The following is a 16611-nucleotide window of genomic DNA, read 5'->3' as shown; positions in this document are numbered from 1 at the left end:
GTAGCTGAGTTGGTAACGCGTTATGTTCCAGGTTCTAGGTCTGAGAAACTACAAAAAAAAAAAAAAAAAAAAAACTAAAAAAACTAAAAAAAAACTAAAACAAGGTAAAAACTACAAAAAAAAACTAAAAAGAAAAAAACTAAAAACTAATAAAAAAATTAAAAAAAGACTAAAAAAGAAAAAAAGAAAAAAGGAAAAAACTGAAAAATAAAGGACAAAAACAAAACTAAAAAAAAACTAAAAAGGTAAAAACTACAAAAAAAACTAAAAAGAAAACAGAAAAAAAAACTAAAAAAAGGTAAAAACCAAAAAAACTAAAAAGAAAAAAGGAAAAAAACACAAAATTTATTTCATCATATACCAATTCAAAAACGAATGTATATAAAGACCGGGACACAGGGACACAAATGACGACCGGGACGCCGGGGGGCACAGGGGGATATATAAATGACGACAGGGGCACAGGGAATGTTCGATTAGCAATCACCATCAACTCACCATCAAAGCTCAAGGGCAATCATTAGAATCATGAGGTATAACTAAAAAAAAACTAAAAAAAAGGTAAAAAACTAAAAACTAAAAAAAAGACCAATTCAAAAACTAATGTATATACAGACCGGGACACAGGGAATATAAATGACGACCGGGACACTAAAAGAGAGATTACAGACTGAGACACCGGGACACAAATGACGACCGAGACACAGGGAAGAAAAAAGAAAAAAAAATAAAAAAAAAGTAAAAACCAAAAAAAAAACTGAAAAGAATATAAATGACGACCGGGACACAGGGACACAACTACAACGGGGACGCCGGGGGGCACAGGGGGATATATAAATGACGACGGGGACACAGGGAATGTTCGATTAGCAATCACCATCAACAAAGCTCAAGGGCAATCATTATAATCTTGAGGTATAAATCTGAATACGGATTGTTTTGCCCATTGAGAATTATATGTTGCATGTTCAAGAGTCGGTAAACCTGACAATCGATTTATATGTACAGACAATGGGACAGCAAAGAATGTCGTATATTCGCAAGTTTTACGTAGTTAAAAACATATATATATATATATATATATATATATATATATATATATATATATATATATATATATATATATATATATATATATATATATATATATATATTCACAGGTGGGACATAGGGGCACAACTACAATGTCGCGTAACTAATATGGCGCGTAACGACTTACGCGCGCGGGGGGCCTGGGGGGGCGCGAAGCGCCCCCACCAACTAGGTGTTGGGGTGGTATATATATTGGTGGTATATATATATAAATAAGTTGTTTGTCTATGTGTCTGTCTACTGACGTCATGTTTGTGTGTGTCGAATGACGTCATGTTTGTCGACTGACGTCATTATAAGGATTGAGCTGTATATCGTCATGAAGTTGTTTGTCGTCTGACGTCATGTTTGTCGACTGACGAAATTACAGACCGGGACACCGGGACACAAATGACGACCAGGACACAGGGAACATAAATGACGACCGGGACACATCATATACCAATTCAAAAACGAATGTATTCAAGCCGAAGTAGCTGTGCTGGTAAAGCGTTATGTTCCAGGTCCGAGAGGTTCCAGGCTCGAACCTTGGCTTTAGCATTAATGCAAAAAAAAAGGTAAAATACAAAAGAAGAAAAAAAACTAAAAAAGGTAATATACAAAAGAAGAAAAAAAACTAACAACTAAATACTAAAAAAAACTAAAAAGGCTAAAAAACTAAAAAAAGGTAAAAAACTAAATACTAAAAAAGAAAAAAAACTAAAAGAAAACTAAAAAAGGTAAAAACTACAAAAAAAATAAAAAATAAAAACAAAAACTAATAAAAAGAAACTAAAAAAAACTAAAAATTGAAAAAGAAAAAGAACTAAAAAAACGAAAAAAACTGAAAAATAAAGGAGAAAAAGAAAACTAAAAACCGGGACACAGGGACTATAAATGACGACCGGGACACTCAAAGAGAAATTACAGACTGGGACACTCAAAGATAAATTACAGACCGGGACACAAATGACGACCGGGACACAGGGAATATAAATGACGACTGGGACGCTCAAAGAGAAGTTACAGACTGGGACACTGGGACACAAATGACGACCGGGATATTGGGAATATAAATGACGACCGGGACACAGGGACACAACTACATGGTGGGTGCCGGGGGCACAGGGGGATATATAAATGACGACGGGGGCAAAGGGAATGTTCGATTAGCAATCACCATCAACAAAGCTCAAGGGCAATCATTAGAATTATCAAGTATAGATCTGAATACGGATTGTTTTTCCCATGGACAATTTTATGTTGCATGTTCAAGAGTCGGTAAACCTGACAATTTATTTATATGCACAGACAATGGGACATCGAAGAATGTTGTATATTCGCAAGTTTTACGTAGTTAAAAACATATATATATATATATATATATATATATATATATATATATATATATATATATATATATATATATATATCTTTCTTTCTATATTCACAGCTGGGACACCAACTAGCTGTTGGTGGGACACCCCCACCAACTAGGTGTTGGGGTGGCGCAACCCCAACAGCTAGTATATATATATATTCACACGTGGGACACAGGGACACAAATACAATGGCGCGTAACTGAGATGGTGCGTAACTGAGATGGCGCGTAATGACTTACGCGAGCGGGAGGGCTTGGGGGGGGGCGCGAAACGCCCCCACCAACTATGTGTTGGGGTGGCGCTTCGCGCCACCCCAACAGCTAGTAATTTTATAAATACCTATATTTTATGTATAATGTTTCGACATATTACTGTACTCGCCTGACACTAGCTCTGCGGATAGAGTCTCCAATCCCCTCTTCATTTGACTGTAGTGAAGGTGCAACGCCCCCCCCCCATTTAACCTTCAGCTTAGAAATAAACATGGTTGTACAAATACTAATAAATATACTCCAGCTTTAATTTCTTTCCAGATTTGTTTCATATGCTCTTCACAAAACATTGCGTCATCTTGTTTCTTCCGTACGGGTCCATAAAGGTCAGATTGAAGTTTTGAAGCGGGCTGAAGCGACTGGAAAACCAATTATCTACCTCCCATTGCACAAGTCCCATTTGGATTATATCCTTCTCACTTTTGTGCTCTATGACCATAATATCAGAGTTCCTTTAATAGCAGCTGGAGATAACCTAAGATTACCGATTGTGGGGTAAGTTTAGGCACAAATTTTTTCCTTATTGCCACTGGAAACGTATTGTAAGGAATTGAATGTCCCAATGCTGAGGTAAGATCAGATAAGACATTTGTTTCAAGGAACACCGTCACTTGCATCGAGGAGCTGAATTCCTTATTTCGGGTCAATAAAAAAACAAAAAGTTAAAATACAGTGACACACTTAAAACTGGCAAAAGGGATGCAAAATTAAATTGACAGAATTAATATGTCATTCATTAACTATTTTTTTAAAACATCCTTTTGTCAGATTCTTATATATTGGTCATACCATGTTACAGATTGGAAATAAGCAAAACTCGTTAAAATGTAAAAAAAATTAAAACTCTAATAAAAACACAAAAAAAAAACAAGGAATACAAGTGAACTTATACAAAAAAAGACAACACTTTTGTTATGTATTTTGGTAATGTAGGGGACAAGAGTTTGTTTTCTATCTGAAGGTAAAGGAGTGAACAAGGGACCAGATAAGAACTGGTTGAGAAGGAGTCCGAGGCGGACAGAGTCTGGCTAGGAAGTGTCTTTTGGTAAACATGTTCTCCCTGCGAGGGTTTGTCATTGCATCTTTTGAAAAATGGAGACACAACATAGCGCTCCTGCACTCAACCGTTTTTAGCCTAGTAGTTTTTAGAAGAAGAGAGTACGGAACTCTACCTTTTTGAAAGTTATTTGCAGGGCTCTTTTAGGTGGGTTCCATTTTATCTGAACCTCCCCGGAAGAAGCCTGGGTGTCATACTGGACAACCATATTTAAAATAAGGCGTGGCAAAGCAAGCAGGTGGTTGCTCGATTCCATATCGTCCACAGATTCTCAGCATTTCTTATTCAGTAAACAAATAATTTTTTTTCAATCCCCCGCCCCGAAAAAAAAATCTGCGAACGTGCCTGCAGTATTGTATATGTCTAAATTATTGTACAAAATCAGTATGGAAATCTATTACCATTGCAATTTCTGTTTTCTACACCGAAATCACCTAAGATAGGATACTATCTATGTTTATTTGTACTAAACAAGGAATTCAAATCTTCTTAGAAAAATACCATATATCTGCAGGGGATCTGGTCTATTTGTTCACCCTTGTGTAAGGTTCACCCAAGTCACTACCGTGTCCATAATTTGGTCCTTCTGGGACATATACCACATAAGGTATACTCTCACACAATTATTGAAAGCAACTGGACTCAACAAAACCGTCCGCGCTAATGCTGGAAAGTCGGTAGTGTGTGGTTACCAGATTGTAACGCGCTCAATCAGTGTCTCCAATTACACAAGTCAAAATCCTATTTTGATTCCAATTAGAACAAGGTAATATTTGCCTGTCTTTATGGTAAGAAGTGAGTGTCGGGAGGATCGAGTGTCTTTGAAAGGGGTTATGTACCTATTTTGGATCTCTATTGAGGCAAGTTTGAAAAATCTTGTGTTTTAAAGTGTTTTAAAGAACACAGAAAAAGTACAGCATGCCTATCTTCCTGATGAGAGCCTGTTAGAGGGATGGGAGATGCTGGACAGGTGATTGACCCATGTTTATTTTCCCTTATTAACAAAAGAAATCCTTTCGTGGCGATGGTTCAAATTAGGAGCCGAATTCCCATCTTTTTGCCAAAGTTTCAGTGTGTCTGAGGATAGGGTGTGTCTGTAGAAGTTGCCACTAAGTTGCAACACAACAATGTTAGGAATTTTCACTTGCTCCCTAATTAAGTTATTGTAACTTGGGTTTAATCTATATTTCCTTCATCTCTATTGATCTCAATACACCCGTACATATTTTTTTATGTTCTCGTAATTTCTTGGAAACTTTGTAGAAGTAAAAAAAAAAAAATTATGTATGGGGATATCAACAGAGATAAAGGGGAATGTAGATTTACTTCAACTTATGATAACTTGATTAGGGACAGGTAGTGGCATAATTACGTCAAAATCCTAGGGAGTGGGTGCAAAGTTGGAACCAATTTTCCCAAATCAGGTGGAAATGATAGTGAAAACTGAAAATGAGTAATATAGTACCATAAAGGTAAAGATGTACTATAGAAAACTAACCTATTTATGTGGATGGTTGAATTATGCAGGCTTATCCTAGTTTTGACAAGATTTTTCAAGAAACGAACTTTCAGCTGGGGGGGGGAGGCAGACCGAGGTCTGGGAGGGGCATTTCCCCTTCCGTTTTTGTGGTGTTTTTTTTTTCGATTGGCTTGAGACTCAATGATCTTTGCCTTGGCTAAGGAAACCGCCCAGATGCAAGTTCCCAAGTTAACAGGAATCTAATAAAAAAAATAGTTTGAAGGCGTGGCTCTTCAAAATGGGGCTAGAAAACGGGCGAAAGAAAAATTCTTAGTGATAATTTCAAACTTTAGGTCCTTGGGTGATGAGAACAATGAAGACTAGAATGAAGGACCACTTCGAACAGCTTAAAACTGACATATACTTCTGGACCAATGGAACCATAATGTAAAAAGGAAATTAGATTGGGATCTGAGTCCCTAAAATTAGGTCGAATTTTCTTTTGATTGGCCTGAAAATTTTATTTTCAAATTCCTTTTTGAAAATTTTATTTCAAATTCCTTGGGCTAAGAGGAAACCGAATTCACAATTAAACCAAATATTTTCCGTTTGACTGAATTAGTCCAATTTTTTAAGTTGGCTTGAAACTTATGTAAAACCCTTTAGGTCAGGAGGTCCCCAATAAAAACAAATGCTGGTTTGTATGAAAATGGGGTCCTAATATGGTCTGTAAGATTTTTTGCTGAACTGATAGAAACTAGCCTTGTGGACCCTAATAAACAAGAACTGTTTTAGTTGAGGGTAAGATGCTCCTCAGAATTATGGCCCATATAAGTTGAAAAAACCTTTTCTGAGTAGCTTGAAACTTTCAAGGATCGTTGCCTGGGCCAAGGGCATCGCACATTTTACTTGGAATAGGAAAGTGTTAGGTGGCCGGAAATTAGCCAAAAAGCCTAAGCCCGTGGGACAAGAGGAGTGTGTAATAAAAAGCTAAGCTTGGGGAGATGGTCCCCCAAAAATAGGGACCAACAGTGACCAGAATTTTTTTTTGACCCGTTCAAAACTTACATCCTTAAGAGATTGTGTAAAGAAGATATGTCCGTAAGTCCTTTGACCAAGAGCACCCCAATGCACAAGAAAATGAAAATAAAAAAGAATATGGGTTCCACCCGAAAAAGGGACAAAATCTTTTTTCTTAGACTGCTTGAAACTTGACTCGGTAAGTTCCTGTGTCAAGGTGGCCCTGATCTGTTATTCCCTGTCTTTTGTTTACTAAAAACAGAGTAAGTCTTTGGCTTGTCTCGTTAATTTAAGAGTAATTGCTAAAATATTTTGAGTATAATGATGGAAGGGATCTAAATTGGCATTAAATAAAATATAAGTTATCTGTTTTACCGAAAATGGAAATGCGTGTCTCACATACGTTCTTGAATTAGCTAGAAGAGAAAACCCATATCATTCAGTTACAGATGGTAATTCTAGATGGTAATTCTTGAGCGAAAAGTTCTTGCTCCTAAAAGCTTAAAAAGCTTATTCGGTTCAGTTCCTTTTATTATTGCAACAAAAATATTTACAAGAGCACTATTCCAATGGTCTCCATAAGCCTCCATGGGCCGTAGTATGGAGGCTCAATAACATTAAATTTAAAACAATTAAACAAAAGAATTCATTTCACTAAGTTAATACAATAATACAAAAACTCAAGCAGCAAGAGAGGACACCAATCCTTGATCGATCCCCACATTTAAAAGCTATCGATCTTTTGGCCTCATCCAGTGCATAGGCAAAAACAGCTACCATACAAGCCCCTGTAATAATAATTATAAGTCAAACAATAACAAAAAAATTAAAATTAAACTAATCAATGTCATAATTAAAACTTTAAATATCCATTTTATATTTCTAAGTAAGAAAATTCTTAAGCTGAGTTTTAAAATTACCGAACGAGTGACTGTCACTCGAAGGGAGTGTGTTCTATGCTTTAGGACACGCGAAGAAAGGATTAAGATCAGACCTGACTGTTTTCGTTTGCCGAATTTGCATGTGGTTTCCATTTTGAAGCGTATACAATTTTTTATCTTGCACAAAATGCAAGATAAAAAAGAAAGTTAAAAAGAAAAGAAAGTTAAAAATAAAAAGAAAATTGGAAAAAAGTTTCAAAGCGCCTAGGCAACTCACCATGGAGGAACTTAAAAATAAGGGTTGCACACGACATAGTATATAAAGCATCTGTATTTAGGAGTTCATGTTGAGAATGCAAATTGTTTTTTAATAATTACAGCAGCTTTTTGTTGGATTGCTTTAATTTGGTGCAGCAGAGAAGGAAATGTTGTCATCCAACTAATTTTAAAGTAATTCAGATATGGTTGAATCAGAGGAAAATATAGTGTACGTCAAATTGATCCCGGAAATGTGTGTTTTAATTTACGAATGATGCCCAGATTTTGCGAAAGTTTTGTTCTGATCATCTCAATATGCTTCTTGAAAGACTATCCTTTTTTATGTTTTTCTTTTCATTTCTAGGAGGTTTGCTCAACATTTAGGTGCTTTTTTCATAAGGCGTCGATTGGATTCACATCAAGGAGAGAAGGATTTGATTTATAGGGCTGTGCTCCATTCATACCTTGCGCAGTCGCTCCATGCTAGTCACAGTGTTGAAATATTTATTGAAGGTGGACGAAGCCGTTCAGGGAAACCTTCTATCCCTAAAGGTAGAATGGCATACCTCTGGTCCAATACTATGTATTAACGTAACAATATAGCCGTTGAGGTAAAGGTTTTCCTGTAACTTTCAAGGAAACCTTCATGAAAACCTTCTATGCCTAAAAGTAAAATGACAACCATCTAGCCGAATGCTATTTGTTAACGTATAGCTTAATAGCCACTTCTGGGGAACCTTCAGGGAAAGATGTCCCTGAAACCTTCAAGGGAACCTTCAGGGAAACCCTCTATCCCTGAAAGTAAAATGGCATCCATCTAGCCCACTACTATTCGTTAACGTAGCTTAATAGCCGTTCTGGGGAACCTTCAGGGAAAGATGTCCCTAAAATTTTCAAGGGAAACCCTCTATCCCTAAAAGTAAAATGACGTCCATCTAGCCCAATACTATTTGTTAATGTAGCTTAATAGCCCTGAAGACTATTTCTCTGAATTTTCTGCTTAATTTCCCTGAAGGTTCTGGGGAACCTTCAGGGAAAGATGCCCTGAAACCTTCAAGGGAACCTTCAGGGAAAGATGTCCCTGAAACCTTCAAGGGAACCTTCAGGGAAACCTTTTATCCCTAAAAGTAAAATGGCAGCCATCTAGCCTAATACTATTTGTTAGCGTAGCGTAATAGCCGTTCCAACGAACCTTCAGGTAGAGATGTCTCTGAAACCTCCAAGGGAACCTTCAGGGGAAACTTCTGTCCTTAAAAGTAAAATGGCATCCATCTAGCCCAACACTATTTGTTTACGTAGCTTAATAACCGTTTTGGGGAACCTTCAGGGAAAGATGTCCCTGAAACCTTCAGGGAAACCTTCTATTCCTAAAAGTAAAATGGCATCCATCTAGCCCAATACTATGTATTTACATAGCTTAATAACCCAAATATTAAATGTTCTTTTTTTTTTCAATTCCAAAAATATCAGTAAACGTTATTTATAAGCAGAATATTATTTGACATTTTTTTTATTCACATAAGTGAAAGTGGCAAAATATTAAAAGGCACCGATTCTAGAGATCAATGTATCCCAAAAGTAAGATAGTATCTATCAATTTAGTGGCATCTATCAATTCAATCACTCAGTTTATTTAATTCAGAAGAATAGATTACGAAAAAAATAGTAACTACGTCGTCTCCCCCCGCAAAGTTCCGTGTCCTGGTAAAACAGCAGGGAACGAGGAGCAAGCTCATACAATCAGTACATGCTTGTTATTACATTATTATCATATTACTTTATATTATTATTCTATCATCGTTATATTATATTAAATTGCTATATTATTACAATACCTATTATTGGAATATTACCTGTTTCTATTATAAGCTTCGTGAAAAGATGGTGTAAAGGGGAAAAAAGAAGACTTTTATCCATCCAACGTAATAAGAAAGGAATAAAAGAAAGAGAATTTATCAATCTAGTCCTAAACAACTTTCTTTTTTTTAATTGTGAAAGAGTTATATCGACAAGCTTATTCAGGTTATAAGTATATTCAAGTAATGGGGTACAATTAAAGAATTGAAGTCACACCTTACACGTGGAGTAAAAGGAATTTCAATTTCATAAAAAAAAATTTAGAGGACTATAGTATAGTTTGGGCAAGATTGCCGGAAACGCTTTGCTGCTCGGACACAAGACTCGGAAACTGCTGGAAAGCAAAAACGAGAAAGTGGAAAGCAAAGACGACTTTTGGAACGCGAAAGTTAGTCAAATGCGTCTGTTATAGCGTAAAATTTGAATGTATTTAGCGTGGATCTAAGTAATTCAAATAATAACTGTCACTGGTGATACAAAACCCAACTTACCATAGCAGTAAGGCTGCTTTCCTAAATGTTGCCATTTTGTTCAATTTTAATATAGCCTTGTACTTCCATGTTCTTTAGCCTGTTTGAAAATTACGCCAGAAATGTGGTTTCCAGCTTCACTTCCCATGATCCGTCTAGATTCACTTTCCGGAAAAGTGGAAGGAATATTCAGTCGCAAAAACCTAAATGGAAAGTTATTCCTGCCCGTCTTCATCCGCGAAAACACATAGAAAATTATACCAGATCGGCTTTCCAAGTCGTAAAAACTACTCTCATAAGACAGGCGAGAATTCGACAAATATTTTATTTACCAGCCGTCCTCGGGGCAAAATAAAAATAAGGAATAATGAAAGTAAAAGGAACAGTATAAGAAATGAAAAAAATGAAAAAAGGGCTTCTGTTGTCTCGTGATGTTCAAGTTTTGTCTTTTTTTTGTTGTCTCTTGGGCTTTTTATCTGCGTTTTATTCTTCTTTTTGGTGGACTGATGACAGGTAAGCGGATGTTTCAGCTGAAATGTTTGTATTTTTCTTCTCTTTTTTACTGGTTCTGAATAATCTTGTTTTTCGTTGTTATCCTTTGTTTTTTTGTTTTGTGATTCATTGTCATATGATATTATAGTTGAAGAATTCATGAGTTTCTCAGGTTTTGAAAAGTACAGTTTTCTAAAACTAGCAACATAATTGTGGCACACAGGCAGGAGTACTTTCCCGCCCTCTGAAATGCCCAGACTCTTATGACTATTTTCATATTTTCACTGGAATTTTTTCACTTTTAAATAATATTTCCTCCTTTTCTTCCAAAATAAATTTTCTGTGTTGGTTTCTAGACCTGACGTGAATCAGGTGATAGTGTGCCGAGTTTTGTTATAAAAAAGAAAAGAAAAAAAAGAATTACAACTATATACATAGTACTACTTTTGCCTTTCTACTATATAATCAACTTGCCAAGAACAATTAGAAAATATGTCTAATAAAATCCTACACTTTACGGTAAACAATAAAAAGAAAAGACATTTTCTTTTAGAAAAGAGGGCCGTTTCACGTTTTTTTTTTTTTTATAAAAAAGAAACAAGTATTTTTTATCCTTATACAAGGAACAAAAGAAACCATTTCTTTTGTTTTGTTTTCTTTAAATAAAATAGAATCAAATTTCTGTAAATGAAACTAAAGAACGTCTTTAAAACTTACAGAAAACATTAATGATTCTTTGCACGTGGGGAGAATTGAATCTCCCCCCGCTCTTATAAAATGAAATTATGTCAAAAAGTAAAATTTCAAAAATATTCTTATGGGAATAAGCAAAAGGTATAATTTTTAAAAAGACTGATTCATTTCAAAAAAAAGGAAAAATTTACAAGATTTGTTTTTCAAACGGTTCATTTTCCGTGCTCCAAACCCTCCCCAAGTCTCCAGACTCCAAACATGTTCACTGTTGGTTTTATTTCCAATACTTGGACGATACAATTAGGAAAATATGAAACATACATTTTTTTATATTTGATAGATCATTTGGAAACATTTTTATTTTCTGAAAAATTGTGTGAGAGAGTATAGCACATTTTTTTGCTATGCGTAACATAGCATAATTAATGTCTCCGTGAAATAAGAAGGATTAACCTTAAAGAGAATCCAGACTATATCAGATCTTGGTTAGATTTTATTCTAATATAAAATATAATTTATGTCAGATGTAAATTTAAACTTATTTGAATTCTAATATAATATATTTCAGGGGGAGGGTTTGACGAAAAGGTGAATTGGCTGCTGATGTTCAGTTTTCTTGAGGACTCTTGATGAGCCTAAGGGAGGTGGGAATTTGTCCAATCAGTCGGATTGAATCTGGAGGAATCCTTTCAATCAGAGTTCTTCTTTAAACATCACGATTGCGAGAAAATGTGGGACTAATAGAAACTAATCGCCACGAATTTGCTGAACTAAAATTTAGTCTATCAATTAGATAGACTATCAAATTATCAAAAACAAAATTGAATTTTCTTGGTTCCCCTGTCCCGACAAAAATTTCTGCGTCTGTGCCTGCACCTCTGTACACTTTTGCCGGAACAGGTACATCCTTCCTAGACAATGCGAGGTTTAGTCGGAATTTAGAAAATCAGGTCAGTTACTAGCAATATGGCTAAGCCATAGACCGTGTCAGATATTACTCAGTATATCTGAATCAGTCACAAATATAGCACTTGAAATCAGTTAGTGTCCCTTTTTTAAAGTTAAGCATTTTAAAATTAATTCATGGAAAGGGGGACCATTGATCATGGTCTTTCTCTGCAGTTAGCTATTCAATTTTTTTTTCTCTCCTTTTTCGTATTGTATTTATTTGTATGTGTGCTGGAGCTGTAAGCCCAAACAAGCTTTGCTCTGGGCCTTTTTTTTTTTTTTTTTTTTTTTTTTTTTTTTTTTTTTTTTTTTATTAATATATATAAACCCATCTTTCTCTCTCTCTCTCTCTCTAAAAATTTAAACCCCCCTATTATGTAAATAATTTTTGACAGGTGTCCTGTGGTGGCGCAGTGGATTTGACCTTAACTTGGTAATACGGGACCCAGAGATCGAATCACGCTGCAGGAATGCACTGCAGGGCCGACACAGGGACCTTAGTAGTCAAGAAGCGTCGTTAATTCTTAAATAATAATAATAATTTTTGACAGGTGAAATTTTCTAGTTTTGTGATTGTGGCATAAAGTGGTATCTGAAAGAGGTGCTTCTGTTGTTGTATGGCTAAAAACTACTGTTAATATATACCCAAACAGTATTTACTCTATTAATTTAAGTTGACAATTTAATAAATATTAAAATTGGATGACTATTCCTAATTTGCAGCTGGTTTGCTCGGAGTAATTTATGATGCATACACCAGTGGCGACATTCAAGATGCCTTAATCGTACCTGTTGCAATATCCTATGACCGAATCCCAGATGGAAGTTTTGTAACTGAAGAGCTGGGGAAACCAAAGAAACCTGAGACTTTGTGGTCTGTATTCAAAGCTGGATGGAGACTATTAACCGGATCTGGTATTTTAAAAGGAGCTGTTAGATTGGACTTCTGCCAACCGTTTTCATTAGCCGTGAGTTCTTGACTTTGTTTTCTCGTAAATTCAACAGACGTTATTTTTATTTAATTTTTAACGCGAGAACAGACTGGTAGCGATTCATTTTTCGAGAATAAATTCGTGAAATGTTGATGTTTTTTTCTTAATTATGATGCTCAAAATGAAGATTGTTTGGATTAGCTTTGGGAGGTGGGAATTCTTCTTGTATCAGTCCAATTAGTTGGATTGAATCTGAGGGACTCGTTTCACTCAGAGTTCTAAAAAATTCATGAAAAAGGGGGCAGCCGAAGTAGGGCTGTTGTTTCGACGTAATTTTATTTCTATTAGCATTACTAACTAAATACTTTCAAATTCTACCAACTCCGTATAAACTTGTAAAATAATTCTTTATTGATGTAAAACTATTAAAAATTTTAGGGTCTAAAACCCTTAATATAAAATCTAATTTAATGCCAGAATTTGGGATTTTCGAAGGTTACTAACGTATAGTGGAGTGTAATTGCGTTTACACGGTTGGTGCAGCCTTGATGATAAAAAAAGGAAACTAAATTCGGATGTCAAAGCAAGGTTTCAACTTTCCTCTATTTTTTTGGGTTTCCCCCCAAGTTTTCCCAAAAGACTCTAAAATCTATCCGAAAATTATGCAACGTTATCGCATAATAAAAACTGTTACTTCTGTTAATGCGAATTTTTAGGAAGATTTAGGAGAATCCACTTTTCTTTTGGTTAAATTTTAGGAAACCCAAAAAATTTGAGGATAGTGGAAAAGCTGTTCAAAAGCTCAAAGTTTTCAATATTTCTACATTTACGGGTAAAACATACCTCCCCTCCTTCCCTAAAATAAAGTGGTATGAATTTGGTTAAAAATGACGATGAAATTACATATATACACATAATAACCCTTTTTTCTCGAACTATTGTTATGTATTAGTCAAGTGCTTGTACGATGAGGGGTAAGACGTTGGAAGCCTTCTCTCTATTTAGGATAACCGTTGATATGGTATTAAAAACAGACAGCTAAAGTAAAGAAATAAGTTTTTTCAGATGACAGCAAAGAACAACATTATTTGTAATATGAGGAGAGCACTCTCTTCAATTCCCCAGTTTTTTTGGTAAAGTTTTACTTCATGAAAAAATGCTGTAAAAGGGGGTGAAGGGATAGAAAATATTTTTTTTTAAACAATCCTCGACTCTTATTGATCTACGTTTGCTTTAAAAAATATAATTTTCAGTCCAAACGTTTGGAAGGTGATCAGTAAATAAAACTGTAACAATTACTAACTATTTTTGTTTGTTGCCTACAAAAGGTTTTCAGTAAAGCGCTAGTAAAACTTCAGCGGAAGACGGGTGGCCTCATATGTATAGTTATTTTTTGGACATGCTTCGCATTTTTTACTTCCGGTTAAGAGTTTACTCCTGTGAACGGAAAAGGTGCTGTTTTCTAATGGGGAAAAAATAATGGGAACAAGATAAAAAAGCTACTTGGCAAACCCATCAAGAAGCTTTAGGGTAATATTGAATGACCTTGACCTTTAGAAAGCATTTGCAAAACAGCTAAAACCCTACAAATCCTGGGTTGAAAACAATCATTTTGCTGATTAAAACCTTAAAGCTTAATTAAATTAGCGTAAAAATCCTCAATCAATCAATTTATTAATACTAAAAGAAAAACTATTACAAAAGTAAATCAGTTAATAGGCCCAAGAAGCTTTGCTTGTAATGGGCCACAGAGAACAAGAATAAAACACTTTTATAAAATATATACAAGAAAAAAAAAAAAAAAAAAAACAAAAAAAAAACATTGGAACAAGACAAGGACATTTAACAGATAGAAGATTTAGAAGGAGATTTAACATATAGCTGAAAATGATTTTAAAAGAACAGAAGTGACATACAAATTGGGATAGAATTAAAAAGAGAGACAAAAATTATTGAACTGGAAAGACCCGACGAAATAATGCCTTTGCAGAAAGAAAAAGAGGGACATCCGAAGGGATGGAGTTCCATAATAGAATTGACTGATATACAGGAGACCTCTGAGCTGCTGTAGAGGATCGTTTTGGTAAAATAAATCGTCGAGAAGAATTACGCAAAGAAGAAAAGTACCTACCTCAGCCTGTCCTTGAGAAAAACTGCTGCAGGGTCGGTGGAAGAGTACCTAGAAAAGCAGAATGCGCTAAATAAAGAGTACTTTTACCTATAATATGATCCAGCGGAGCTATTCCAGTATCATTATAAAGATCAGAGGAAGGGTAAAGCCGAGGGAGAAGAAAAGTAGCCTTCACTGCCCTATTTTGGGCTCTTTGAAGTGAGCAGAGAAGAGATTTATTAGTATTGCCCCAGACAGAGCAACAATAAGAAAGGTAAGGATGAATAAAAGCATAATAAAGAGAAACCATAATATCAGGAGCAAGAAATGAATTAATCCGGTGCAACATTGAAGACTGGCGGAGGATTAAGGAACGGGTGTGTGTTATATGCGGTTTAAAAGAAAGAAAACAGTCAAGATACACACCAAGAAATTTCACCATAGTAGCTTGTGGTATAATATCATTCCCAAAAGTCAGGGTGATTGGCTCCTGTACGTCTCTCATACGGTAAGGGGTCCTAAAGTTGACAATGGAACTCTTTCGGCTGTTAAGAGCCTTACCATTTGACCAGCACCAATCCTTTACTCTATCAAGAAGACCTTGAGCTATAGAAGTGGCTGATGGCAGGTCCACCGCAGCAATGAAAAAGTTACTGTCATCAGCAAAAAGAACAGGGTGAACATGGGGATGAAGACCATCGACAAGATCATTAATGTAGATTAGAAACAAAAGTGGTCCAAGCACAGAGCCTTGTGGGACACCTTTCAATACAGGCAAAGTAGTGGAAGAAGTACGGTTAACCAAAACATACTGAGATCTATCTGAGAGATAGGACCTAAACCATTCTAGTGGGACTCCATGCACACCAAATAAGGATAGTTTAGACAGAAGAACATTGTGGTCAACCATATCGAAGGCCTTTCAAAAGTCAAGAAATATACCCAAAACACACAAGCCCTTGTCCAGATTAACACGCACAAACTCTGTAGCATCAGTAAGTGCATGTAAGGTAGAGAATGAGGGACGAAAACCATACTGATGGTTAGTGATGAGAGACTTTCCATCAGTCAAATTAGTACTAAATACAAATGAAGAGAGTCGACGATACACTACTTTTTCAACAACCTTTGAGATGACGGGAAGAAGAGAAATAGGTCTGTAGTTTGAAATTAGAGACGAATCACCTTTTTTGTGCAAAGGTATAACAGTAGCAACTTTAAATGAATGAGGGAAAATACCAGAAGAAAGAGAGAGGTTAGTTATGTGTGAAATCGGATGAGAAACAAACTGACTAATTTTTTTAAGGACATTATTAATCAAACCAAAAATATTAACTGAACGACTGCTAGGAAGTTGAGAAATAATACTAGCAATCTCAATAGTACTACATGGAGAAAGGAAAAAAGACTTCTCTGCCAAGGGAAAACAACTTACTCTACTCGGGGGTGGAATTAGAACTGAAGGAAGTGTGGTGAAATACGAATTGAAGGCACTCGCTGAGGATATTTTGTCCACAACAGATCCATCAGCATTTCTATAAAGACATGGCGAGGAATGTTTGAGTTTCTAGTGAGAGAGAGCTTCGTTAATTACAGTCCAAACCTTGCGCAAATTCCCCTTGCATTCATTAATTCGACGCGAAAAATACAGCTTTTTTGCTAAACGGACTGAAGAAGTGAGCACATTTTTGTAATGTTTATACTTCAAA

At 35.6% G+C, this 16611-nt stretch overlaps 1 protein-coding gene across 1 annotated transcript in view; it reads left to right on the top strand.

The window, feature by feature from the left end:
- The window catches only part of LOC136030047 (glycerol-3-phosphate acyltransferase 1, mitochondrial-like), a 112226-nt gene that overhangs the window by 48529 nt on the left and 47086 nt on the right, over nucleotides 1-16611 (top strand). Inside the window, exons 6-8 of the mRNA XM_065708667.1 lie at nucleotides 2987-3220; nucleotides 7765-7952; nucleotides 12584-12828. Of these exons, the coding sequence (XP_065564739.1) occupies nucleotides 2987-3220; nucleotides 7765-7952; nucleotides 12584-12828 (667 nt within the window). The remainder of the gene's footprint in view (nucleotides 1-2986; nucleotides 3221-7764; nucleotides 7953-12583; nucleotides 12829-16611) is intronic.

Source organism: Artemia franciscana, chromosome 8, assembly GCF_032884065.1.
Source record: "Artemia franciscana chromosome 8, ASM3288406v1, whole genome shotgun sequence".
Lineage (NCBI taxonomy): Eukaryota > Metazoa > Arthropoda > Branchiopoda > Anostraca > Artemiidae > Artemia > Artemia franciscana.
The sequence above is the reverse complement of the archived record's forward strand: the minus strand, read 5'-3'. Positions and strand labels throughout refer to the sequence as shown.